At 39.7% G+C, this 27,533-nt stretch overlaps 1 protein-coding gene across 1 annotated transcript; it reads right to left on the reverse strand.

Moving 5' to 3' along the window:
- Positions 1 to 8,061: 8,061 nt before the first annotated feature.
- On the reverse strand, positions 8,062 to 19,844 carry LOC114065908 (carbonic anhydrase 3-like). Its single transcript, XM_027900162.1, has 7 exons — positions 19,766 to 19,844; positions 19,474 to 19,671; positions 16,291 to 16,409; positions 14,278 to 14,370; positions 12,370 to 12,435; positions 11,276 to 11,431; positions 8,062 to 10,321 (listed from the first exon to the last, which is right to left on the reverse strand). Exons 1-7 carry the CDS (start codon positions 19,794 to 19,796, stop codon positions 10,202 to 10,204), a joined length of 783 nt encoding a protein of 260 aa, XP_027755963.1. The 5' UTR covers positions 19,797 to 19,844; the 3' UTR covers positions 8,062 to 10,201.
- Positions 19,845 to 27,533: the final 7,689 nt, after the last annotated feature.

Consider the following 27,533-nt stretch of genomic DNA (forward strand, 5'->3'; position numbering starts at 1 on the left):
CTGAAGAAATGGACTGACAGGAGCCTGAAGCAGTTCAGCAAATACAGTGCAAAGTCCTGCGCTTGGGGAGGAACACCACCATGCACCAGAATGGGCTTAGACTGACTGCTCCATAGGCACCTTTGCACAAAAGGACATGGAGATCCTGGTAGACAACAAATGGAGCATGAGTCAGTGCTGTGCCCTTGCTGTGGTGCATACTGAGCTGCACTAAAAAGAGTATAGCCAGCAGGGTGACGGGAGTGCTAATTTCCATCTTCAACACTAATGCAAGTGGTTCTGGAGTCCAATTTTGAACCTGCTATTGCAAAAAATGCATTGAATAAATATTACAAGTGCAATGGGGTGCCAGCAAGACAGTTGGTGGTCTGGAGCATCACAGTCAAGGAGAAGCAGAGTCTTCTAGATTTGTTCAGTCAGTAGAACAGGCTAAGATGGCTTTAACTCTGTTTCACTGCAGTGCCAGAGTGCAGAACCATTGCACGATATTACAGCATTGTTTTGGAGTTACTGTTTTGTGCTTAGTGCAAATATTTATATAATATACCTTCTATTTTCCTAAGGAATACAACGAAAAAGAAGCTGCAGAAAGCACTGTGTTGCTTTGCAGCTGACTGTGCATAGCATGCCTGGCAGTGTGCAAAAGACATTCACACAGTGCTTTTCATCGAGCATGCCATAGTTGGTGTGACATGTCAGCCAAAAAGCCAGTTTGTCATATGCCTTCCACTTCACTGAAATTCATGCCAGGCTATGGAAAACATGGTAGGCACGAATGGAAACCTATCAACAACCAGATCTTTGTCTGTCAAAATAAGAAAAATGACAGAGTGAGTTAAATTATGTTGCTATTATGTCACCATCTCCATTTTTCCCCCAGTTTCTCTTGTTAAAAAGCTGATACTTACAGACTAAGAGCAGATAGCTCTATGAAATATCATTTTGCCAGGATTTACTCTATTTTTACTACTACTAATCTATAAAAGCCCAGAGCTGTTATGGCATACTCTTCTCCACCACTTACATTATTTTTAAGTCCACATGGGCAAAAGTCTATACTGAAATAAGAAAAAGTGCAAATTTTGTTGGTATCAGTAATTTTGTCACATGTTTAAATAAAGTTTTTTATGTGTGGATAAACTAAAAAAAAAAAAAAAAAAAAAAAAAAAAAAAAAAAAAAAAAAAAAAAAAAAAAAAAAAAAAAAACAAAACACACCAAAAAACCCCAAACAAACAACAAAAAAAACCAAGCCCAAGTAAACATATCTAGGTGAATGTTAAAAATGTGTTGGCACTCTTGGCTGGAATGTGGGTTGCCATATTTCAGCATGTGTTCCCATCTACCCACTTTGCAATGCAGTGCAGCTACAACACATAATTGTGAGCTCATTTGGATACTTTCTAAATGCCATCCAGGCATTTCTGTCAACTGCATTTTTTTGCCTTCTACCTTTCAATTCCTTTCAAAGCCCTGGAAAAGAGTTGCTTCAGCATGCACACACACACAGACATAACCCATGTTTAACTGTCAGAGCCAACAGTTTTTCTTCCCTGAATATACAGCAGTTTAGGTTATACAACTGAAATGTGATCAAGGAGTGTATTATTAGATGGGCAAGGAGCCATATTAGGTTCAGGATAACAGCTTGTACCATTGGTACAGTGGAGAAGGTAATGCAAGATAAACCAGAAATATGGATTTCTGTAGAAGGATCTCATCTGCAAAAGTCTACCTGCTGCTCATGAGATAGGTCAACCAGATGGCTGCCTAGTGCAGCAAACTCATAAAGAACTCCAGGAAATTTGGCAACTCTGTCATCAAGTACATCTAGATAGAGAAGCATGAGGAGGAACCATGTCAACAGCAAGACCTAATGCTGTGGATACATAACACTGAGCCATAGATTATTTTGGAACATGATCAAGAGGGTTTTCTGAGCTGTGTCCAGTGTAATTGTGTATATGGAGTTGGATTTAGCTTCTGGTATTGTGAACACTGTGCCATTTCCTTCCCCATATGCAACCAGGAGTGTTTTCCAAACAGAGTAAGTGTAAATAAGTTATTTGCCTGTTTTAATTAGGTGTCCATACAATGATGGGAAAAATACAACTAGATTGTACATTCCAGCAAGCACTAACAAGATAGATGGATTATACAGAGATTGCAAGTGACAAGGCACAAACTGGAAAGCTTTATGCAGGTAATATTGCCTTGTGCCCTCTCCATCTGGGCTGTTTGGCAAAACTCCACATCTTACTTTAAGATGATGTTCTCAAAAATTCACTTCACCAATTCCAACTAGGGAAGCTTGAAATTTTTGTGCATCAGACAGACCAGACAGTGAGTCAGAAGATGGGGAAAGGAGATGTTCAACAGCTTGTCTTCTTCCGATTGGTTATAACCATGCATTGCTATGATGCTTATTTACTGCATGCATCCCTATGCATGCATAAATGGAATTAATCTACTCCCCGTGTTCCCTTGCTGACATGGAAATATGTGCGCCTACATTCATGAAGTCTATCCAGGCAAAAAAATTTTAGAGCGTGTCTTTTATTCAACAGCTCAGTTGCAATAAATATTGCCAAGTGAAGAGGCCATTCATTTGAACAGGTGCATCAGGAACTGGACCTTACATCCTGTGATACGAAGATACAAATGCAAGTAACAGATCCACTTTTAACTTGAAGTTTTATGGTTCTGTCCGTAGTGTTGCAAAGATGCTATTGTGAAGTTGTTCCAGATCCTTTCTGAATTACGGTACTTCATTTCCTGATTAAAGACATTTCAATACAGTAAGGGAGGAGGGGGGGAAGGAAGGGAAAGAAGAAGAGGGAGAGCGCTAATCTAGTGTTGCTTTTTGTTCAGCATTTGGAGCAAGCAAATACCAGAATCTTATTTAAAAATGGCAAACCCTTCAGTCAGATCCTGTAATATGGGAACACTGTGCTTCCACCATCAATGGCAGAGAGTAACTAGGACAGCTGAGCCCAGCAAAGTAGCATAAGCAGCAGATTTTATCAGGTTTCCAAAAATAAATACTGAATGGGAATGCTTACTTTAAATTTATAAATTTTTGTTTTATACTATTAAATATTAACCAATAAAAGATCAAATTGATTGGAGTATAAAACAGAAATCAAACCTCACTGTAACCCAGATCATATCCCTGGGTAAAAGGTCACAATCAAAGTCCAGCAATAAGTTGCTTTTGTAGAGGACTGCCAGGAAAGATTCTCTGCATTAGACCTTTACTTCCCATCACCTCTAAGACAAGGAGGAGATACCTGGCTATGCAACAAACATCATGAATTTTGCTTTTTAAGGCTATAGGAAGAACTCTAGTTGGGAATGTTCAAAATATTTTGTGGGCGTTCTTACGGTAGCATTGATATAATCTGATGATGGACCTCAGTATAAGAACACAATTGTTTTCGCTGTTCACAGAATCACAGAATATGACAAGTTGGAAGGCACCCACAAGGATCATCGAGTCCAACCCTTAGTCCTGCACAGGACCATCCCCCAGAGTCACACCATGTGTCTTAGAGTATCATCCAGACACTTCTTGAACTCTGTCAGCCTTGGTGCTGTGACCACTTCCCTGGGGAGCCTGATCAAGTGCCCAGTCACAATCTGGTTGAAGAACCTTTTTCTAATATCTAGCCTAAACCTCTCCTGACACAACTTCAGGCCATTCCCTCAGGTCCTGTCACTGGTCACCACAGAGAAGAGAGCAGTGTCTACCTCTCCTCTTCCCCTCACAAGGAAGTTGTAACTGCAATAAGGTTTCCCCTCAGTCTCCTATTCTCCAGGCTGAACAGACAAGTGACCTCAGCTGCTCCTCATACAGCTTCCCCTTAAGGGGAAGCCCTTCACCATCTTTGTTGGCCTCCTTTGGACATGCTCTAATGGCTTAATATCTCTCCTATATTGCATGACCAAAGCTGCACACAATATTACAGGTGAGGCCTCACCGTTGCAGAGCAGAGCGGGACAATCCCCTCCCTCAGCTGGCTGGTGATGCTTTGCCTGATGCCCCCCATGACATGGCTGGCCCTCCTGGCTGCCAGGGTGCTGCTGACTCGTATTCAACTTGCCATCCACCAGGACTCCAGGTCCTTTTCTGCAGATTGTTTTTCAGCATCTCATTCCCCAGTCTTTGTGTACATCCAGGATTGCCTCATCCCAGGTTCAGAGTCCGGCACTTCTCCTTATTAACTTCACATGGGTGGTGATTGCCCAAACCTCTAATTTGTCGAGGTGTCTCTGCAGGGTCTCCCTGTCTTCAAAGGAGTCAACAACTCCTCTGAGTTTTGTGTCATATGCAAACTTGCTTAGTATCCCTTCCAGTCCTGTGTCCAAGTCATTTGTGAAAGTGTTGAAGAGCACAGGGCCCATGATGTTAATTAATACTATACCATATTGTCTTTAATGTAAGTCCCCTGAGGATAGAATATGCTTTTTTTTTCTGGAAGCTTTTGTTGTGAGGAGCCAGAGTTTTCGCTTGGGAAGGCTTTCTGCCTAAAAGGTAACTCTTTCTCACCCCACTGCATACAAAGGGAAGTTCTCAGCCTCTCGGATATGTGAGAGGAGAGAGAGAACACTTACAGAAATGCTGCAGGGCTGCTGTGGCCCAGGGAGAGTGGGGGGGGCCCAGCAATGATAAAGCCTGGGAGCGAACAGGAGGTTTGCCTTTCATCTGAGACCCGGTGCTGTCTTGAAGCACCATGAAGTTTGTAAGTTTTAGTGTCTTTGCCTCTGAAATAAACCCTTTTGAATCCTTTCCACTGCCTTGGCATTTTGGGGAAGATTCCTGGAAGATACCTGGAAGATACCTTACATCCTGACACAATTGCTACTTTAAAGGCAGAACAAATGTCCCATACTCTCAACTGTATTTAGATTACACAGACTCTATGCCTTTGCAGAATTTTTCAGTGGTGGAAGTTACAGCAAAGTGCTCTAACACATTAGGCATGGAAAGTGTTGTTTCTAAACTTTCATCCCCTACCTTTCCCAACGGAGACTATGAAATCAGTGTTACAATTATAGGTCTTACACACTATCGGGCAACAAATCAACTTTCATCTGTTTATTCAAGGGTCAGTAGCATTTGTTTAGCTGTAAATTTAGATAGGCTGCCGACACTGTTGCCATTTGTTGCTCAATGATGTTTGACAAGAAAAAATATTTTGTGATTAAGCTCTTTCTCCAACAGAGATTTATTACACAGACAATGCACAACACTGCGGGAGCTCTTAAATTAAGGCTTAATGGCTTGCAGCTTGCGGGGTTAAGAAAAAAAAAGTCACTGTTCTCTGGAAGAAGTAAACTTTAATGGAAATGTCTTTGTTTTTTAATTCAGTGTAGAAATTATCATAACCATGGAAGATGATTGAGATATATGCAGAGAGAAAAGGGCTATGTAGACTGAAAGTGCTATTCAGGCAGGATATTGCTAGTATGCAGGGTAACATGTCCTGCAGTCCTAATCTCATAATTATTCAAATCAACAACCAATTCAGTACATACCAGTGGCAGATTTTCATCTGTAACTCCTCTTACCTTGTGATAAGATTCTTTGGAACTTTAGGAATGGAATTAACTGGACTTTTCTCAGCCTGTAGAAGCAGCAGATTTATATACCTACACTTTGCATATTTATATACCTACACTTATGTACCTACACTTTGCATGAATAAATGTACAGACAAAATATAAAAGATTTTCAGATAGAAATGAATATCAGTCTGTTGCTATCAACTCTTATTTAAACATCAGATCTTGTAGTTTAACATTAACTTGGATATACTGCATTTGTTTCAGTGCTTAGTTACTCGTTCATGGCAAGAGGAATCTGCACAGTGTGGCAGCCAGGGCCTCCTGAGAGCAGAAACTGACGTCAGGAATGTGACTGCTGAGAAACTGGCTCCACCGTGTGGGCTCTGGAAAATGATCATTACAGGGCCAAGAAGAAACTAGCATCCTTCACTTTAGTTTTCAGCATAGATGTTTGTGTTGTCTATGGGATAAAGGTAGGATGAATAGTGGGAATGTCAGTAAAAAAAAAAAAAAAAAAAAAAAAAAAAAAAATTTACTGGGAGGAATTGGAAGAATTAATAATCTTAATCTAGTAAAGGTTTATTATCTCCACCATAAAGGTCTGAGAAAACTGGCCCATGGTCTCACTGGTCTAGCACAGCAAGGAAGCTCTTCTAACTCCAAGAAGGAGTTTAGAGTTCTTCAATAGTTTTCTGACAGATCTTCCCCAAGGTATTAGAAACAGTAAAAGAGTGACAGTGTGCTACTCAAACTCACCAAAGGTATATTTTTTCCTAACACATACTACATATTTTGCTACTGATGGCATGACAGAACAGCAAAGGCATGAGTTAATGTAAACCTCTGGGTTAGAGAATTAGTGACACAATCAGTGAGACTTACTTTTAGCATTCCCATACAGATAACATCCTGTGTAAGTGCTCCAGCTTGTGCTAAGTGCAGCTGTGGTTCAGTTGTGACTGAACCACTCCTTCTGCATACCCAATGGCATCATCACTTCCAACCTTCCTGCTGGATTTTCTCCTAGAGAGACAGAATGCTGTCTCTAGGGAGATCTTGTTAAATAGTTCTCAACAGAAGTGTTTTGCTTATTTAAGTGCATGGTCATTCTTCCAAGTATTTTGCTATCCAGTCCAAACAGAGAAAGTTAATTTTTCTATAATAACAATACTCTGTTGGTGTTTATTTTCCTAGTAATACCACAAGTTCCTCACGTGTGTTCAAATCTGTTTCTATGTTTTAATGAACACAAAACTTTACAGGTTTTCTGTCTCTCCCACACAAATAACCCTGAACTGGTTAATTGCACATTTTTGAAAATCAATATGTACAGCAGTGCTAACTGAAAAGATACTTTAAAAAATATGTTCTTAAAGACAACTTGAGTCCAATTTGATGTCTAATTCATCACTGGTGGTACACTACCTTTTGGGGGACAGGGGAATGTTATAAAATATTCTATTAAATTCTTGGGTTTGGAAATAATTCTTGAATATATTCTATGTACTCCAGTATTGACAAAGATAAACATCAGAATTCATTGAGATGAAAGGCAGATAGATGAGGTGGAACACACGCTGTACAGCTACTCCCTTTGCTAAGGCATGGGACAAAAGGCCTCAGGAAGACAGATATTGTCTTACTTTGTTCAACTCACTGACAGTGTGAACATTCTTCAGCTCTGATTACTCAACAGATAAACACCAGCAAGGAGATCCAGAAGTGTCTTCCTTTGAGTAAAAATTATATATATTCTTTTCATTTTGTGGTAGAAAAGCATAACCATATGTTGTATACTGAGGGTCAGAGCAAGAATTCACAGTTCAGTTATGAATTTATATCTGACTGAAAGATGGTGACACCTGTTTCAGTTAATAACAAAGCTTTCCATATGTTTAGTCTTGCAACCAAAACTACTATTTCAGTAGTTGATAAACTTCTGCCTGTTCTACTTTTCAAAAGCAGTAGAGGAGACATGCAGACAAAGCAAAGTGCACTTAGTATCTGAATTGCAGGTAATTATTCTTTCACTTTAACAAGTTTGTGTGTTTGAAAAGTACAAACTAATCAGGAAATTTCAGAATTATGTAACATTTCAGCTAACTCATCCATGTGTTTCTTGCAAGAAAACAAAATTCATATCCAAATTACTGATATTCAAGGTCAGATATGAATGTATGAACTTTGGTAAGATGTAAGAGAATGTTTATGTGCAGATAAGAAATAAACACTTTTTTTTTGTACCTGAAAACAGAGAATAACTAATACTGTATAATCCTGATACTTTTGAGGATCTGTTTGATTGGATACACAGAAACCAGGATGAGATATTAAACTAAATTCCAACAACTAAAAATTACTGGAGTGTCTATTCCCCTTGTGTTACAATCACATATATCAAAGAAAGGATTCAGAGGTTTTCTAGTAAGTTCTTACCCCTTTCAATCTCATCATGTAGCATTATAAATAAAACCAGCAAGCAATTTTTGATTTAAGTCAATTTATTAGTTCTTTGAAGACATAAAAGCAGTTATTTCAAGTGCAGGCAACTAATATTTTTTATTGCTCCAATAACAAGAGATTTAAACATCACAGTCAATGGCTTTTAGGTAGAAAGACTCAAACACTTGTCTCAGTAATTTGTGTTAAAATTTTCGTATCATCAAGATCAACTGCATATGGATATAAGAAGAAATTTTATATGTGAGACATAGTACAGTAGAAAAAAAAAGTTGCTTATGAGCTTTCTGTAGTAACATTTTTATGTGTTGAGAAGATGTACAGATTCAGGAGTTGAAAGAAACTCTAAAGGAGTCTTAAAATCAATACTGTTGGAAATGCTGCACTTGTAATATCAAAAGCTGATCTTATGGTAAGATTAAGCCAAGGCCAAAACATTTGTAAACAAGATTCAATCAATAGCTTCTGCTGGCATGAACGTAGTTTTTAAAAAGAAAATGCTTTATACTAAGCAAAATACACTCCTAATAAACTGAAATATTTACTTTCAGTGGGACTTCAGCAATTCTTAGAACATTTGTAAATTAATACAAAGGATCAAACTCTGCCCTCAGTTTCATTTCTGAATTCTCACTGAATTGTGCTGGTGATAACGGCAGAATTTCTTCAATGTGGCCCATTCATTACTTCCCTGTTGGAGCACCCTTTTTCTAGTAAAGGTGGAAAAGGAAACAGTTAAGGAGCCATTTGTAACCCAGTTTTTTCTCAGACTTTGACAAATCCCTTTTAAATGTTGCTGTGAACATGTTTGTGGCAACATCTTCTAGAAGAGCACCCACTGTTATCTATGGATGAGTTAGAGGAACATAGAGTTTCCTTTGCAGGAGGATTTACTCAATACCTTTGACCACCCAACCTTCTGTATGTACAATAGAGAACAATCACCCTGATGGTGAATATAATGTAGCGGATCTTTACTCACATGTGGATTCAAGCTAGGTGATACTTATGTTACACTGAACGGATAAAGTTTTTATGATGAAGGACAGGGGAAGTTAATTGATTGAAAAGTTTCTGTGTGCCAGTGATTCCTTGCTTGGATCATATGTGCAAGCTGATATGTCTCCCCAGAAAGGAACAGAGCCAAACAGAGTCCACTTACAGTCTCCAACTACACAGAGTCACAATCAAAAAACACTTAGGTGACTTAACCTGGATTTTTCAGTAGTGGGAATGACAAGTGACACATATGAATCATTCACAAAGATCCTTTCTATATGAAACAAAATCCCTCACAGCTAAAACCATTACTATGCAGGCTAAGATGTCAAAAATAAAAAACAGGCAGAGCATCAAAACTAAAAATTTATCATTCTGAGAGGTAACATAAGTAATGTAGAGCAGCAGAAAAAAGGCACTTCCCACTCAGTGATACTAAAGCTGCTATACTAAATTCAAGGTGACATGATACCAGCAGGATTCTACACTGGATGGGTGAAGTAGCAGCAGCAGTGAAACAAGAAAAGATCAACAATGGTAGCAGCAGGACATGGCAAAGACAGCACATGCTGAAATGACAGCAAGATTATCTTTTTTTCTTCACACACAGGAGTCGAGCATGCCTGATTGTATCCTGAGAATATTAATCTAATATTGGATAACAAACTATGAATAAGAGAGGGAAGGGAAAATCTGGCATGTTAAAGGGGTACTTATTCTTTGGTTGTCCACACTGGTGGTGGGATATCTGAGGAAGATCACTAGAGACGCTGTAGGAATAGACATTTTATGTCCTGTCCATCTCCCGTTACTCCTGCTTTCCTGGGCTATTGGTTCATTTTTCTGCCTTTACTATATTTCCTTTGAAATTACTTTTACATATAGAAACTGAGCCCATTTTTCTTCCAAGACCACATGGCAGAGAAGTGACACTATTATAACTGCTGAGGCATTTGTGCTCAAGAATCATGTATATCTCACAATTCCTTATTTAGCTTAGTATTTGCATACAGTGTTTTTTCTGTTTTCAAAATCAGATTCAGTTTGCCACTCCGAATTTCAAGCTGAGAAATGCAGAGCTGGATCCAGAGGAAAAGCAGTAGACAGCAAAAACTAACTATACTTTGTGGTGCATGGATTTTCTCACTCAGGTTCAGCAGAGCGAGACTTGAGACTTCACTTGAACGAGGCTCTCACTATTCTGCCCTTCACAGGCTGAGGTGGGCGCCAGTTATCAACAAGTGGGTTCACAGGTTCATTCTCATCATTCTTGGAAAGGCTACGGAGCTTTGCCATCTGCAAAGAAGAAAAATTAAAGTGTCTGTGTGGAAGTACTGTGGTTCTTAATGCCTAGAAGAAGCTCAGATATGGAGAAGGACTTTTCTTATATAATGACAGGCACACAATGGCAATGACAACTGGCTATCTATGAAGGAGGTGCACATCTACGCTTATGCAAGGTAAAATAGAAAAAGCTGGTGCAGAAGTTTGTATTTTGTTCTGTAAGGCAGAGAAATGTATGCCAACTGGATTAAGCTCAATCATGAATTCATCACTTAGCTGTTATTCTTAAATTCAATGTTGCTTTGTTAATAGTTGACCTTTCATCCAAATGCAAAATAAATCTATTCTGAAAACAGCCAAACCAGTAAAAAGAATATACCTTGATTTGTACTGCTGAAGCAAAAAATACTAAGCAAAATTTTTAACACAAGAACTAAAATGGTCACCTTGTCTCTCTTTTTTATGTTTTTTTTTTGTCTGTGTAAATGCATATTTGAGCTATATGAATACAATTTTTTTAGTAAATTACTTTATATTAACATTCAGGATTGAAGGTTCTAAGTAGTTTGATCCTTCTAACTGACAGCTTTTAGGAAGTCAAGATCTGCACCAGCAATTCCTTAAACTGGGAAACCAGGGAAATGTTAGTCTCACTTGCCACTTAATAGTGAATTACACTGAAGATGCTGTGATGACTGAATTTTGTGTCTTGGGGGCACTTCTGCTTTAGCAAGTTTTCAGGATCCCAAGAACATTCCTGATGAAGCTATTCCAGGAGGTATCTAGCAAGAGGCCTGATTCTCAGGGTCAGTTTTAGAGTCCATTTCAACATCTGCAGGCAATTTTTCACAGTCCTCATCTAAAGCTTTCCCTATCAAAAAGTGCAAGGTTACACAGGGCTCACAAATCTGACACACTGAGACACTGCTGAGAACTGGTAAAAGAGTAGCAGAACGAGGTGTTTACCTGGTCTGAGCTGACTTCTATTGGTTCCCTCAGGAGAATCCAAGTGATACACTCCTCACACGGGGGTGTAGTGAATGAACCGTGGTAGGTCCAGTAGTCCCGAGATTTGGGGAAAAGAATTGAAGGATCAAAATGCTGAAAAGGAGCCTCTTTCCCCTTAGAGAAAAAAAAAATTCTGCAGTAACTCCAGGGATATGCATCTTAAGAGACATCAGTATCCATATTGTTATAAAGGGAGTTTTAAATACCAAGATTCATGCAAGAAATCAACCTCCTTTTCTTCTTCTCAAGCACTTTCCTTGCAATTAATAATAACTGATGTTTTGATTACGTAAATAAATTAAAAGAAATTACAAACTGAATTGTGTGGGACCAAAGCAAGCTCAGTTTTGCATTTTTCTATTCTGGAACTATCAAAATGTGTTTTATTTTGGGTCAGCTGAGATAAAAGTTAAAGGCTGCGGCACTGCAGGTACTGTTACCCTTTTTATCCAACAGAATAGTGGCCAGGCATTTATCCCAGATTCATTACAGTCTTCTGTCTGAAGGACAGTCTCCTCCCAAGACTGTGCTCTTCATAGGAAGAGAGAACTTTGGACTGGTGCAGAAACTGCACCATGTTATCCCTTTTATAAATACAGTTCCATCTTAAAACTAATAACATTCTTGATCTCCCCTACATAGCCTGGAAGCCTAAACCATCATTCCTACTAGTTTCTTCTCATTTCAGGCTAACTAAATTTCTGACTCCTTTATATGCAAATGTTTTTGGCCACTGCTGTCCTCAGATTCAAAAAGCTTTTCATTTCTTCTTGATATTTGCACACTAGCATATTTTTACAGAGCAGTACCAATAAGAGTATGAGTTGTATATGCAAGGATTGATTAAAAAATCCTCTACAATAAGAATACTTGCAGAAGTGAGGGGGTACCTGTTTAATTAAGTAAAAGAAAGTATCCTGTCTTACAGTCCAGTGTACCACTTTTGGTGCTACTGCTAAGCACCAAGATGATGCCAAAAAATAAATCTGAACTTCTGATTTCTACACCTAACGCTTTTTGGCTACATTATATCACCAGAATTCTTTTGATACCTTGGTCTTAATGTTATCAATTTCTTCAAGAATTCTCTTCATCTCTGGTTTGGGAGTTTTTCCAACCTGTAAGGCAAAGCACAAGGACTGTATCTTTTTCGTCATGTTCCACAGAATTTGAAAGAAATTCAGCGTATCCCATCTGTCACATTAGGCAGCAGCACTCTCAGAGCATCCAGTAGAGACTGACAGAAAATGACGTGTTAAAAGAACATCCAAAATAGAAGACTGCAGTAACTGGCTTTGCAATTTGAAAGACTCACAAGGCATCACTGACTGTCTGAGGAATGAACTGCACACTCAGACAGTGTGATTTGCGCTCTCCAGGGCCTTGCCTTTGGCTCCTTCTTTGAAAGCAACCCACTGTGAGACATATAAGCACTCAACAAAGTGTGATGGTCTGAAGAGCCAGAGTTCCTGCAGATACTTCAAATGTTCTGTAGCATATATGCAGTCAGATCAAACTTGACATGAGACATACGATGAGATTCATGTCTTGATATCCTCAAGCTATGGGATCACTTTATTGCTTGTGTTCCTGACACTTAGCACTTCCAAAAGCTTTGACACAGCTCTGCATCCCAGAAGAGTAAAGACAGTATGCCTAAGATGTGCTGTTATTGCCATTTTTTTTCCGGAATAGATGAAATTCAACTCTTCAGGAGATAATTCAATCCCATTTTAACAGTATTCTAAACCCCAGTAACAGAACATGACCAACTCAGTGAAAAGCAATGGCTCCTTCACCACAGAGCAAGAAGGAAAGAGAGAAAGAAGGCCAGAGAAGATATAGTGATACCACTTCTCTAGACCTTTTTTCTGACCTTAGCATGATTATTAAGAACATGGTGTATGCTTTGTAATCTGTGTTTTACAGGGTAATGCTTTAGTCTAAAATAGACCAAAAGAAATGACAAAGTAAGAATAATTCAAGAATGAATAAGGGGAGAATCTGGACATGTGCTGACCTTCAGTTTAAACTAACCACAAGAGAAAAGGTCAGGCTGGCTTACAGTATAACAGAATTAAAATGACATTGTATCTAGTCTGTCCAGGGACACCATGGCAGAATTAATTATATCCACTTGCTATTGCTTGCACAAATGCCACTTACAAGTGATAAAACAATAAAAGGAAACCTATTCTTGATGGTGTGTTCGAGCTTATATGCCCACCTGCAGGTAAAAGGACAGCCACATAGCTGAAGTTTGCATAATTTATCACTATTAGGCAGTGTGCCTGTTAGTGTTTCTCAATGTCCTAGACGACATACAGATTTGATACTAGGATTACTTTATTTCTGTTTAAGTTTATAAAAAAATCAATTGTGAATTACTGGTACAAAATTATTTTGTTACAAAACTGCTGTATTTCAAAGTTAGAATGTTCAGTGTCCTTTTACTATGAATTATCTATCTTTGAAGTAGGTTCATTGAACTCCTTTTAATTCCCAGCTTATGGGGGAATCAACTAGAGACCAGGGAAGAGAATCAGTCAACATAAACTTGCAGATGCAACACCTGCTAGCAGACGACAGGTAAGAGGGAACACTCATACCATGAAGATTGTCCTCCCCACTCAATGCACACCACAGTAAAAGGGCTGCTCAGCTATCAGGGACAAAGTTAGCAAATGTCCCAGGCTTGAAGTTGTGTATCTCTTGTTCAGTACCACTCATGCCACTGGCATCACAAATGGTGTCAGAAGTCGACTCTGAACCGGTTAGCGCATGGAATCTGGAGGGCCCAAGGGCATGTGTGACTTCAGTCTGTACTCAAGTCAACTGCTTTGAATGTTTTCCTGCAAAATGATGCTGTGCATGAAAAAACAATGGGAACATTTTCCCCTTGGCTCTAGAGAAGGATGAAGAATACAGAAAATTATAAAGACTGAATATTTGCCACTTACTTTTAGAAAAATGCCCACAACAGCCACACCATCTGGTTGTTTCAAAGCTCCAGCAAAATTACCATGTTTTGGATTCCAGTGCACCATATGTAACTAAAAATCAATGAAACCTCAGTTATAAATACAAGAAATTGCCGTCAGCACAATCTTCACTTTGAATTAAATTAAGAAAAGTGTCCAGTACACAGTAAGTAAAGGAATGGACATGAAAATAAAACCTCTATGTAAATATTTCTAACTGCTGTTTCCATACTTCTATATGCTCACACTTTCTATAAAGCATTGCTTTGCGTTTAATTGAAGCATGAGAAAAAAACCTTAAGTTTACCACACAGTAATCAGACAGTGCAACTATAAGTAGTTTAACCCAAGCACATGACATGGACACTTGCAGTGCATAAAACACCTACTGACATGCACTTCATCTCAAGTACATTTTTAGATCTTCAGGTTATGCAGATATCAGCTCAAGGATTTACATTGGGTTGTGTGTAGCGCATACATTATTGTTTTGTATCTCTTATTACTCTGGGCACATTGTACTGGACAGGAGTGGGGATAGTAATCTGACATTTCTCATGTCTACTTTCAACAGTGATGTATTTTCAGGATATATTTCGAATTTTTACATCTCTGTCCAGAAAATCTTCAGCTTGTGCAAATAGCTACAAATGCTGCAAGCAGCAGTATGCAATTTCAGACTAAGTAGCATCTACAACTCAGTGTCATACAGGAAAAAAAGTCTTTTTCCTAAAGTTTACTTAATATGACAACAGAGTAGTTTGCCCTGAATATAATCAATGTATTGTTCTCTATTTCTTTTCTCTTGAGGATAGGGATCTTATTGCTAAGGCTAAAGGTGGAGCAACCATATATCTTTAGTTGCAGTGTAGGAAAATTTCATACATTCCAGACTTTCTTCTGCTGTCAATAAGTACATGAGTACTACTAACAAAAGTAACATGAAAAGTCTGTGCTTGAGCTAACCAAGAAACAGTTTGAGGAAGCAGAATCCTTCTGTTTAGCTGACCTCAGAAAGTAGAGCACTAGCAAAGTTTGGCTGCAGTTAAGGAACAGGGAGAAAATTCCTAAGCCATCACCCACAGTTGTCTCTGCAATGTTTGTGTACACTGACACTGAAAATATCTGCCTCAGTTTTGTCCTGTGATAGGTGGGCAAAGCCCCTCTAAGCTCTGTACCTTGAGGGTACAGTTGTAAGGCAGGAAAACTCTACTGCAGGACTTTTGTGGGCATAGTTATATATTTTGAGACTATTCTCAAATAAGATGAAAGAGGCAACATTTGCTAGTAATTCACTATCATCAATAACTAATTTTCTTATATTTATGACCTGAAGAAGTCTTCAGGGCCTAAAGTAGGCATTAATTTTAGAAAATTTGGACAACAGTCCTTCAGTAGTTTACATAAAAAAAATTTTAAAAAGGCAACCAAACAAACAAAACAAAACAAAACAAAACAAAACAAATATATTTTCTATGGTTCCTGAAAATTAATCCTGTTATTTTAAAGCAGAGATGTCCAGAAACTAAAACATACTCTGAATCAGTTTTGAGGTGGATCTAATTTTGAATGTCAGTTTATCAAATGTGCTTTTACTAAGTTTTTCTATTCATTAGTAATGCTTTCTGAAACTAACTTGGTAACTCAAGCTATACCGGAAATGGCTAAAAGCTTAAAAGCAGCAGCAGAAAACAGATCTTCCTATTTGAAAGTAACAGATTGGTTTATGGCAAATATTTTTAAAACATTCTAAAATACCATAAAAACTCTTGCTTGAAGAAAAGCAATCTGTGTTAGTATATACTTGCAAAGATACATTTGTTGGCAGGTGCAACTTATCCCACTGCACACTAACCAATATTCACAAGTTCCACAGACAGAGAAAAGTTAATGGTTAAATAATTGCAAAAGGGGGAACGGTTAATCTGCTCAGATGCAAAATCAGTCGAATTCCAGTTAGCATTGAATACTACTAGTAAAAATCAGTCCTACCTCTGCTGCATATTTCACCCCATCTATAACGTGCTCGGAGCCGTGGTCATCAGAGGAACCCCAGTGCAAGTGCAGCTGCCGCAGCCTGTAGGCGCCGGTGAGCGGGCCCCCTCTCAGCACTGCAAGGGACAATCTGCCTCAGCACCAGCCAAAAAAACCCTGGCACACACGGTCACTGGATGGGAACCCACCGGAGCACCTTCTTTAAATCCAGCTGATTGCAGTGAGGGGCCACAGGACTCACCAGTTCACATGGTTGGGGCTAAGTTCTGTTATCACTCAGGAGTTCTTTTTGATGTGAAAACTGTGGAAACTGCTGTGAGTCAAGCATAGAATCAAACCTTACCTGGCCAACAAGCCTCTTTTCTCTTGGCAAGTGGAGACACTAAAGTTTGTGATGTGGAGAGAGAAGAAGAGTGTTCATAGATGGTTCTTATCAAGAAATGGTCTGTTGTAGAAGGATTGGTGTTAGGGCTGTTAAATTAATCCAGAGGTGCTTCGAAGAGTACCTCTAGTCCACGACTGCCATACCTTTTACAGTTCAGACAACTAAAAAATGGTTACGGCATAGTTTGCTCTTCTAAAAAAGTAAAAATTTAAAAAAAAAAATCTATATCTAGAAAGGGAACACAATAAAGTTTAAATTGTTCTTGAGCCACCAATGAAACAAATTAAGAAGCGGTTACTTCTGCTGTATTTAGCCAAATAATGCTGACCATGCATCAGTCTGACAGTTGACATTAACTCTGACTTTCAAAAAATCACACCTGCTCTTTCAGCCTGGAGATTCTTTTGAGCAGGGACTGCTTAGAGGATAAGCTCTCAAATGTATTTTTCATTCATTACCTAAGGTTGGAACGACTCGTGTTTCCTTACACAGAAAGCTGATAATGTAGTTCACAACTGCAGTGCCAGAAGACCTTGTTTAAATAGCATCCAAGTTTGAGCTTCTACCAATAGCTTTGAAGTTCAAAGTTAACATTGAAATAATAAATCCTCTTTTGCCCAATAGTCTCAAATGAATTCTTGATATCATATGTGTTGGAATACCTACACAGAGCAAGAGGTTTAACTTTGCAGTTTCTCTTTTTAGTTGGCAGGTGTCACAACTATCAAGGGGTGGGACGGAAAAAAAGCACTATTGAGTTTTAGGCATGCAGTTCCTCTTACTTTTTGAGTTTGTTTGTACATCAATGAATTATCCTAAGTCAATATGATATTGAGTAAACCTTCTAAACTTTCAATAGAGGCCTTCAATGGGAAATTTCATATCAATATAATTATTGTTATTCTTATTTCACTTTTGAATATAAGATAAATAAAGCATAGAGTCTAAGGTCCAACTCCTCACAAGTATTTGCTTGCCATTTCAAGTTGGGATCAGTTGGTGGCAGGGACTTTCAGGAGCTGAATTTATGTGATTTACCTACATTTACAAGCTAAATCAGTATCAGAATTGGACATTCATTTAGCAGTTGTTTCTTAAAGGTGGCCCTTTCCAGAGCTGAAATACTGTGAAGCACTTGAAAATAGCACTTCATAACAGTACAAAAATCTCTGCAGAATGAAAACAAATCTTTTTAAAATTCAAAATTTTTCATATAATTGGATAAAAGAGGCTATCTTTAAGTGATATTTCTTTTTCCAATTAAAATGGGATCTGTGACTAATACTTATCTCTTGCCACTGCAGAAGCCAGCAAATGAAGATAATAACGTGGCTATGAAATTCTTTCTCATGTGATCTCTCAGTGCTGTCAAACATTGGTTTTGATTCTTATCAGACACGTTCCTATGAAACGTTTGAGTCCTAAATTACTGTCCAACAGCCTGCAGAAAGTGAGGGCAGCCAGGAGTGAATGTGCACACTGGATGCCCAGAGAACAACAGAGATGATGAGGAGGGAGAGGCAGGGAGGGAACAGAGGGAAGATGATTTAGAAGAAGAGCTGCACCAAGGGCTGCACTTTGCTTGTTGAATCTTTCTCCAACACAGTTCCTTGGGCAGACATCTTCTTCAGCACCCTGTCTAAACATTTCAGCCTTTAGGAAGCTGCAAAGAAGACAGAGTAGAACCCCCCACATGAAAATGTTCTTTATCAGTTTATGTCGCATGCTTTCAGTCATGGCATGAATTTTATGCGGTGCTTAGGGGAGAGCATTCTGGTTTATAAAAAGGCCTTGTTACAAGGGCAGGTAGTGATAGGACAAGGGGGGCCATCTTCAAACTGAAAGAGAGTATGCTTACATTGGATATTAGGAAGAAATTCTTTACTGTGAGGGTGGTGAGGCACTTGAATAGATTGGCTGGAGAAGTTGTGGGTGCCCCACGCCTGGTAATGTTCATGGCCGGGTTAGATGGGGCTTTGAGCAACCTTGTCTAATGGAAAGTGGTGGTGGTGGTGGTGGTGTGGTTGGAACTACATGATCTTTCAACCCAGACCATTTGGTGACTCTGTGATAATAAAAGTGCAGTTTATGTTGAGACCACTGTGTAGAAATTGTGGTAATAAATACTAAAGGACCATACTGCATGCTCTTGAGATGTCTTTGCACTATATTATGTTGTCAATTTATTGTTCATTTTGACAGTTGTTGCCTCTCTGGATCCAGAGCTACACTGATATAGTTCTGGAATAAAGTTTTGAACAGTTTAACTTAGATATGAGGCTGCTCACTGTCAGCCAAATAGCAATGCCATTCCATAACTTTCAAGAAACTATGAAATGCTATTTTCATAAATGATATTTTAATAGCATTTTTAGGTTGTGAAGTATGCCTGAAGAATTCCCGTACAGAAGAAATCAAGATCACAGTCAGTGGAAATATATATACAAGTTTTTTGTTTACAGAGTGCCTAAGAGCATTCTAAACCTCTCTGGGCACCACTCTTTTCTCTTACAGAAAACCTGAGGATATGGTGTTTGTGTTGAAGAGGATGACATAGGGAGAAGTCCACCTTCCAGCTGAGTCTGTATTTCAGGGGTGACCCTGCAGCTACAGTCTCCCTTTCCCACCTACAGATTCACCAGAATAAACTCCAGGAGCATCCTGGATGTGATTTTTCCCAAGTGATTTTTCTCTGCTGGCCTGTGCAGGCTGGATACTAAAGGATGCTTTTTGATGACTTTAACTTTGCAAACCTCGATTCCTAACATGCCCAGAAAACCAAATCAGAAACCGACCTGAGCGATCAAAAGTGTCGTCGAAGACGACGCGGCAGGTGCGCCCGTTGTTCAGGATGGTTTTCGCTGCCCCGGGATCATAACTCGCATGCCAAGCGGGAAGAGAGGGGTCGTGCTGCACGTCCTTGCTGTTGATCTCAATGGGCGACTGCTTGTCTCCCTTGGCCAGGGGGTAGTTTTCGTGCCAGCGATCGGGTCCTGAGGTAGAAATGCAAAGGAGACAACTGCCCGGCTCATCCGGGCTCCGCCGGGCTCAGCCCCGTCCCGCCCGGCGGCCCCGAGCCCCGCTCACCATTGTCGCTGTCGTAGCCCCACTGGGCCATGGTGCCGCGTCCCGCTCCCTCCGCTGCGACTCCGCCGGCGCGGTGGTCCCGTCCTTCCCTCCCTCCTTCCCTCCCGCCCCGGGGGGCTTTTTATAGACCGCCGCGGCTTCGCGTCCTCCTCGGAGGGTGGGCAGGGCAGGGCGGCGGCGGGAGGCTGCGGGGCGGGCAGGGCTGGGGGCGGCCGCGGGGAGGTGGGAGCCGAGGGGGCGGGCAGACCCGTGTTCTTCATCCCTCAGAAGGCAGGGGGATGCCGGCGGGACCCCGCGGCTCCCTTCGTCCCGCTGCCGCAGGCGCGGCTCCGCCCGGGAACAGCCGGTCCGACGGCGCGGGCAGGCGCTGGTGCCGCCCCGCAACCCCGCGGGAGTGGCGGGTCCCGCTCGGGCAAAGCAGCGATGCGTGGAGCGCTCACCAGCTGTACCAGCGCAGGGACCCGGGCACGCAGTTCGCCCTTCTGCGGGCAGTGCCACGGGCAGTGCCACCGGCAGAACGCCTACCAGGGAGTCTGGACGAGCTCCCAGAGCAGGCAGGCTTCAGCAGTCCCGCTTCCCTGAGCTCTCATCAAAAGCTCCGAAACACCCTATTGTCTGAAAGGCAGACATATGCAAACCCATACTATTGTGCAAAGGTGGATTTTGCCAGCCCTAAGGAGGCCGTTCCTGACCACTGGCTCAAATCCAGGATTGATGTTGTCCAGTCAGTTGTCCTTCATGCAGGGAGCTTTACACCAAGTCCATTTCTCATGTTAGGCAATTTAGCAGTGGTCAGGAAAGCATTTGTTTTTCAGATGATGGGGAGTTAGCAATCGATATGGTTGTATTAGTTGGTTTTGTCTGCACATCTGTGTCGAACACTCAGAGCTTTTTTCTCAAAAGCCAGCTTTGCTGCAGACTTCCTTAGCTTTGTCAATCCATGTTAACACTGCTGCAACTGTATCTACCTTGAGCTAAATACTACCTCAAGCTACATAACTCTACTTAAAAACCATTCCAAAATAAATATTTGGGAGTCAGCCAAGAAGCATCACAAACCATGCACATTTCCAACATAGTTGCAGTGAACTTGTTTAAATCCTCCTTGTACCTTGTACCCATCAACACTGGAATGCAGCATAGAAATAAACCTGCAGTTTCGAGAGGTTATAATCCCTGTGTATTAGTGAAGTACAGAAAAAAGGCTGAGAAGCTGCAATATGCAGAGCCTGAGATTAGTTTGGTCATATTTCATGTTCCAAACCCAGCTGGAAGGTAAAGGAGAAGGTTCCCCTTCTAGTTTATCTATGTAGCTAGGCTAATAAAGATGGACTTTGTTTAGAATAACTAAACTTATTTGATTGAACTTGTTTAGTAAATTCTTCTTGCTCTGAGTTTAATCATAAGTAGAGATCCTGATCCCTTTGAGAGAAGGGTAGGACAAGATCTGTCACTTAGAAATCTGCATCTGAGAAAATTCCTGTAGTGAGGTACATTGTATGTTTACATAGAGAAGATGCGTCAAACTAAACCTTAGCAACTCACTACTACTCACTAAACCTTAGCAACTTACACAGTATTGTTAGAAGCATCCTCTTATCATTTTTAAGGATACCAAGATATGTTCATTAACAAAGTATTATTCAAAACAAGTAGTTTTTTTATATCTTCTTTAGACAGAATTCAATAGAAAATACTAGGAGGTGATTTAGGTACAATGGTATGAAAAAATACATCATTCATTTTCAAAAGAGAACTCTGAGACAAAATAAAATACATTTTTTTACTCCGTCATCAATCAAATAGATATTGTCATATTTGTTGCAAGGGCAGACATGTAAAGTTGACACCTGTTGCAATTTTAATTCAGAAAGCTTAGACATTAATCCTTTTGAATTGGTTTTTATCTCATCTCTCTAGAGAGGAACATTTGTGTGCTCATGAAATTCTAATTGGCGCAGCTCATTTTCTGTCTGTATAAACAGACAGCTTTAGTGGCCTTATTCATGGAAGTCTCAGAGAGACTTTAATCATCTTCATGTATAGAAGGAATGCTTATTGGAGCCATTTATATAAGGGTACGTGATTTGTACTCTTAGGTAAGCAACATGATTTGTATTACACAGAAAAAGGTGCAAGTCAGTTCTTCCCCTAGTATTTAAATTCATTTTTCTATGTGAGAATTGATACAATCTTCTCTATTGTATAAATAGAGAGGCCCATCCAACAGCAAAAGTCTTCATATTTTAGCTTTCCATTGAGCTGGTCCTGTTGCACCAAGAGGAACAGCACATTGTCAGCTTGTGCACGTTACGGCTTCCAGGCAGTGACTTACATGTAAGCGAGAAATGCTCAGATTGACAGTGTAGGTACTTGGAGTCAACCCCACGAACTGAGTCATATCAGTGTCTCACTGAATATGTTCTTTTCCTGTTGCTTTCCTCGTCAAAGGTAGAGTAGTAGCTTTGTCTGCATTAAGAGATAATCCGAATAACAGTTTTTTTACATCCCTTATGACCTACCTTCACATTTATCCTTTTCTTCTGATATTGGCTCAGAAACTAATTATCATCTAACTTGCAGAACATTGCTTTCTCTAGGAAGTAAATACTTCTGTCATGGACGTGCTGTTATAACTAAGGAAAGGCCACAGCTTTACACGTTTAAGAAGAGCAGTGTTACCTAGTGCATCCACAATTTCATTACAGTGACTGGTTTCTATTTTGTAAACCTCGGACAAGTTTTTAAAAGCCAACAGCCATTTGAAATAGTAAAAGCAAGTGCATAACAAGATTAATCTATACCATCCATAAAAAATTTCAGGATTTCTGAGAGCCCAGCTGCAGTACTTTTACCCACAGTACCACAGTATGCCACTAGTGAAAGCATCTTCACAATATCTTCTGAAAAGAAATTATGTTCATACCCACTGCTCAGGTGGAAAAATGAGGTACAATGTTTTTAAGGATGTCTTTCATAAAAGTTATCCTACAATTTAAAAAATCCTGGCTGAATTTGTTTACCTCTGAGTACGTGAGAAGACTGTGAAACAGCAGGGAATGCACTTCAACCTTCCTTATTCTATGCTTTAATCAGTTCACACTTGCTCAAGATCATATATGTATTTAGTAATACTCAGTAGCACTGTAAGACACAGCAAGGAAGATAACGTTTGAGAAATCAGAGAAGGAAAGGCAGAAGGAAAATCCAGGCATTAAACTGATCAAAAAAAATGGCGGATTCAGCAGCATCGTTAATAGCTGGAGCTACAAAGTATTAGCAAAGTAATTCTCTGTTATTTAATTTGCAGAAGGAAAGGTGTGCATCCATTAATAGTGTTCTGATTTTGTCCTTAAAGGTAGAAGGAAGTATTGTTCAGAAGTGATCTGAACAACAGCTGGAGATTGCTGTATCAGTAAAATTGTAGTATCAAAAATTATAACACTCCAATATCAGCAGATATAAACCATCAAGCTTTGTGCTAAACTGCTTCTCTGTTATGGTAGTAAAACCACCCATGCAACTGAAGGGAAATGCAGTGAGATGAAATAAGACCAAAAGTGAGAGGTTTTAGCCCATACAGCAGTTGCAGACTTGCTCTTGTGTGAAACTGGTACTCAGTCACAGGATCAGAGGTGGGCACCTGAAGACAACAGTTTATTTCAAAACTTATCAGAATAAATAAAACATGGTGGTCCTGTTGGATACCTAACCAATAAGATGCTCTTCATCCACAAGAGGGTTTTGTACATTTGTCACTTTAATGAAAGATCAAAAGAAGGGGACTAGTAGTAAATAGCATGCTATAGCTCTGGAATATTGTCTTTTGGACTTACAGTTCAGCTGAAGCATCTGTTTCTGCTAAACAAACGGCATAATCATGCTGATCTTTCTTATGAAAATACCTTACTTGAAATCATAGGGACTTTCTTTTTTGAGAACGGAAAGCAGGACAAAGTGGAGTCTGGAAAATGGCTCAGAGCCATGGCTTTACCCAGAGCACACGAAACGCATACCCAAGAATGATGCATGGAAAACTGACTTGCAGTGGCTTTGAGATCTGCCAGCCATGACTAGCTTGGCCAATACCTTGACATAACTGGAAAAACCAAAATGTTGCTTCATCTCAGCATGCCAATTTCCAGCTGCCTCCAGGAGCACGACAGCTAGAAATGGCTGACTGTAAGAGGACACATAGAGGTAAATATGCTGGCAGGATGTAATTCAGGAATTCCCCTGCTTGATGCTAAGGTTTCCAGGTTCCACCATGTTCAGGGATATTTCCCATGGGTGATTGCATGTAAAGGGCTTTACCTGAGTGCAGAATGTGCCCACATTGGGCACACTGTTAAATGAGCAAAAGCATTTACTCCATGCCTGTGGCCAATCTAAATATAAAATATCTTCCACTATATTTAATAGCGTGTGGAAGAACACAGTACAACAGAAAGGAATCTGATAATACACAATATGGAAGGGGCAGCAGTGTTTTTTGACATATTGCACATTGCATGCCAGGCAGTGCAAGAAAGGCATGTCACTCAGCGCTTTTGACTGAGGAATGCCATGGTGGCATGCCATAGCCAAAAAGGCAAATTGTCATATGCCTTCCACTTTGCCGAGATGCCATGCTATGGAAAACATTGTAGGAATGAATGGAAACCCCTACTGACAGCCAGATCATGTAGGAAGAACTGCCAAAGGAAAATGAGAAGCATATTGGGTCAATTTTGCTGTTTTATACACAATGAGGTTTTTAGCTACATTCACTTTATTTGTGTAGCACATCTAGACAAATATTAGGAAGACTTTTAATGCATCTTTCCATTTCAGAAGGCATGTAATTCAGCAGTCTGCAGTTTGGATTCTGGGACCTTGCTTGCAAAATCCTGTCATTCTCCTGTTGTGGCTCAGAACATACATTACCATTTGCAGAACTTAATATTCAGGCAATGAGATACAACAAACATGGAAACAATAAGCACAGGCTTTAGATTTAGAAAAATAAACTAAGAGGTGAACAATTTTCCTTCCGGCAATGTACTAACATGAGCATAGACTTGAAGGACTAGCAGTAGCAGAAAAAGAAATGCTTTAAAAAAGTAATTTTATTGTTTAATGCATATAGATCTGATACAAAAAACCAACCAACCAAACCAAAACAAACAAACAAACAAAAAACCCAAGCCTGTCTATTTCAGGCATGTCTTCCAGAGCTGAAAAAATAAACTGATAAACTCTGCAGGAAGATGACTCTCCTCTTTTTTCCCGTAGGGATTTGCTTGTATGGCACTCACACTGAAATCCAAATCTGAGCTGGGCTGTCCACTTTTATATACACTGGCACAGTCTGACTTGAAATAATCCAACTATGAGAATTTGACCTGTACTGTTTGCTTTTATAAGGTCTGTACATGCCCATGTGGAAATTCTAGCAGATTGGCAACTCTTCTATATCAAGGCAGAGTTTTATGTATGACCTTAATCTTGCATGATACTCTGGGAGTAGCATCTACCTGGGAACAGTCCTAACCAAACTATGGAAATGCTAACGTGGTTGGAGAAGTTCCTAAGGGTTTTACAAACAACACCTCAATTAAATATGCCACATAATTAATGGTGCAGCAAACTGGAAATACTTCACGCATATTTTCCAGTGAGATACATCCTCCTGAAAGAGAAATTTATAACAGAATAATTGGATGTGTTTCCAGCCCTTGAAATATACTCTGTCCAGGCAGAAGAGTTTTCCTCTCATAAACATCCTCCAGAAATCCCTTGGGATCTGTCGTTCCCAAGAAAGTCACTGCCTGTGAATCTGCACCATTTGTGCACTTGGAAAGGTCAGAACACAGCATCCCATTTCTATCAGCATCTGTGCTTCTCTTCGATGGAGTCAAGATTTCACCGTGAGATCACCAAGCATCTTTGAAACAATCATCTGTAGATAACAAAAAGGTAACTGGATATGTGGAAATATAGACATTTATATGAGCGTTGAAGTGTATTATGTAATAAAAAGGGAGTCAGTATAAGGAACCCCATGCACATACTGAAGAGCAGGTCTTACTAGAAGAGAGAGGGGATAAAACTGTAACAAAAAACCTTCACTAACTTAGAAATCATATAGGCTGGAAATGTAAATGGTCTCCTCAAAAGAGTTTAATAAATTTACTATCTATCAGAAGCATTTTTAAGAAGCAGACTAAAAAACGATATGCAGGGATTCTAAGATGTAATCTTTAAAAGTCTGTCTGATGATATGATAATAGAGTAGCACATCACTTTACAGTAAGTAGTAAATTGCAGTCTTATGAACAAAATCCTCAGATTCTATCCTCTGCATTCTAAATCTCATTTCTCTGAATTTAAACTGATATGTCTCTATGGGCTCCTATGCTATATTCAGCTTTCTCTAGCATGACTACTTGCAGACTTGGGCTATAGATTCTAAACCTCATCTGCACTTTAAAGTTGCCAGTACAGCTAACTGAAATGCTGTTGGTCTGGCAGTTCAGCATGACTCAGGACAGTGGTTTGTCCAGCACAAAAGATTTCACTAGTTTGTCTCCCCTCATTCCTACCTTTCTGTGTCTTTCTGTTCCTTCATCTCTTTTTTTGATATTCTTTGACTATCTCTGTGGTGTTACTCTCCATTCTCTACAAATGTGCTGGTTACTCAATGCATGCTACATTATGTATTTTGAAAAAAGACCCACAAGCCTACTTTTTTTTTTCCCCCTCTCCTATAAGCATGCAAAGATTTCATGGTTGGTTTAATGGTAGATGCTAGACATACTTTTTATGTAATCCAATCAAACTCTGTCATTCAAGTCTCATAATCATTTCAGTGAAATACCCAAAGTAGGGCTAAGGTACAGAAATATGTTTGAAATATGGAGCCAAAGTACTCAGTCCCTTTCAGAACCAAGCTGTTTACTCTATACCTTGAGGATGCTTCAGGGCTTTCTATAAAAGCAGTGAAGGTTATCAACATAATAGGTACCTTTTAGATATTTTAATTGAGGGTTTTTTTATTAGTAAACCCTTTATGTCATTGTGGAATTGCTCTTCCTAGACAAGGACAGAATATTTTCTGACACAAACACTCCAGGTCATCCTAACTTGTCTGCAAAGAAGATTAGTAAGGGTCTTGATATGACAAACTAGAGGTAAATAAGGAAGTTATGCTCCATGCTTGCAGTGAAAACAGTGCCTACTGTTGCATGGTGCTGCATGGTGCTGCATGGTGCTGCACTTCAGGCTTTTACAGAAGCAATAGCAGCATCATACCAAGGAGTGACACTGAGAGGTGCCCTCTGGTATTTGCTATTTCTCCTATTACAGTAATGGTCACAGCTTATAGTCAACACATAAGAAGATCAGTGATAGTGAACACTGCAGTGCTTTTTATTATCTTACCTTGGGACCCCTAACCCCCCATGCACCATCTGGAACTACAGACTCTGGCCTTCCCAACAGCACCGATTGTACATCCTCCCCAGCTCATCACAGGCACAGATCCTAGTCACTGTTATTGGAGGACAACATATTTTTGACTGTGGAAAGTGGTTGAGAATACAAATAATTCTCTTTGATTCTTCACGTTTAGTTGGTGCTGAGTTGATGCATTTCCCTTAATTCTAGTAATTCAAGAAACTGTCTGCATAGTCAACCAATCATTCTAGACTTGTGAAATGCTTTTGGTTTGTTCAGAGTTAAGGTCAGTGAAACCTTTGTGATCAGGATTCACACAGATGTGTTCTCG

The sequence above is a fragment of the Empidonax traillii genome, unplaced genomic scaffold, assembly GCF_003031625.1.
Source record: "Empidonax traillii isolate 1590-97213 ecotype Southwest subspecies unplaced genomic scaffold, ASM303162v1 scaffold713:size524338, whole genome shotgun sequence".
Classification (NCBI taxonomy): Eukaryota; Metazoa; Chordata; class Aves; order Passeriformes; family Tyrannidae; genus Empidonax; species Empidonax traillii.

Excerpts from the sequence above, each read along its gene's own strand:
- LOC114065908 (XM_027900162.1), bottom strand. The coding sequence starts at position 19,796 with ATGGCCCAGTGGGGCTACGACAGCGACAATG. Across the intron at positions 14,371-16,290 it reads GGGTGAAATATGCAGCAGAG|TTACATATGGTGCACTGGAA; the intron begins GTAGGACTGATT and ends ATTGATTTTTAG. Across the intron at positions 12,436-14,277 it reads TTGTGGGCATTTTTCTAAAA|GTTGGAAAAACTCCCAAACC; the intron begins GTAAGTGGCAAA and ends TTTGCCTTACAG.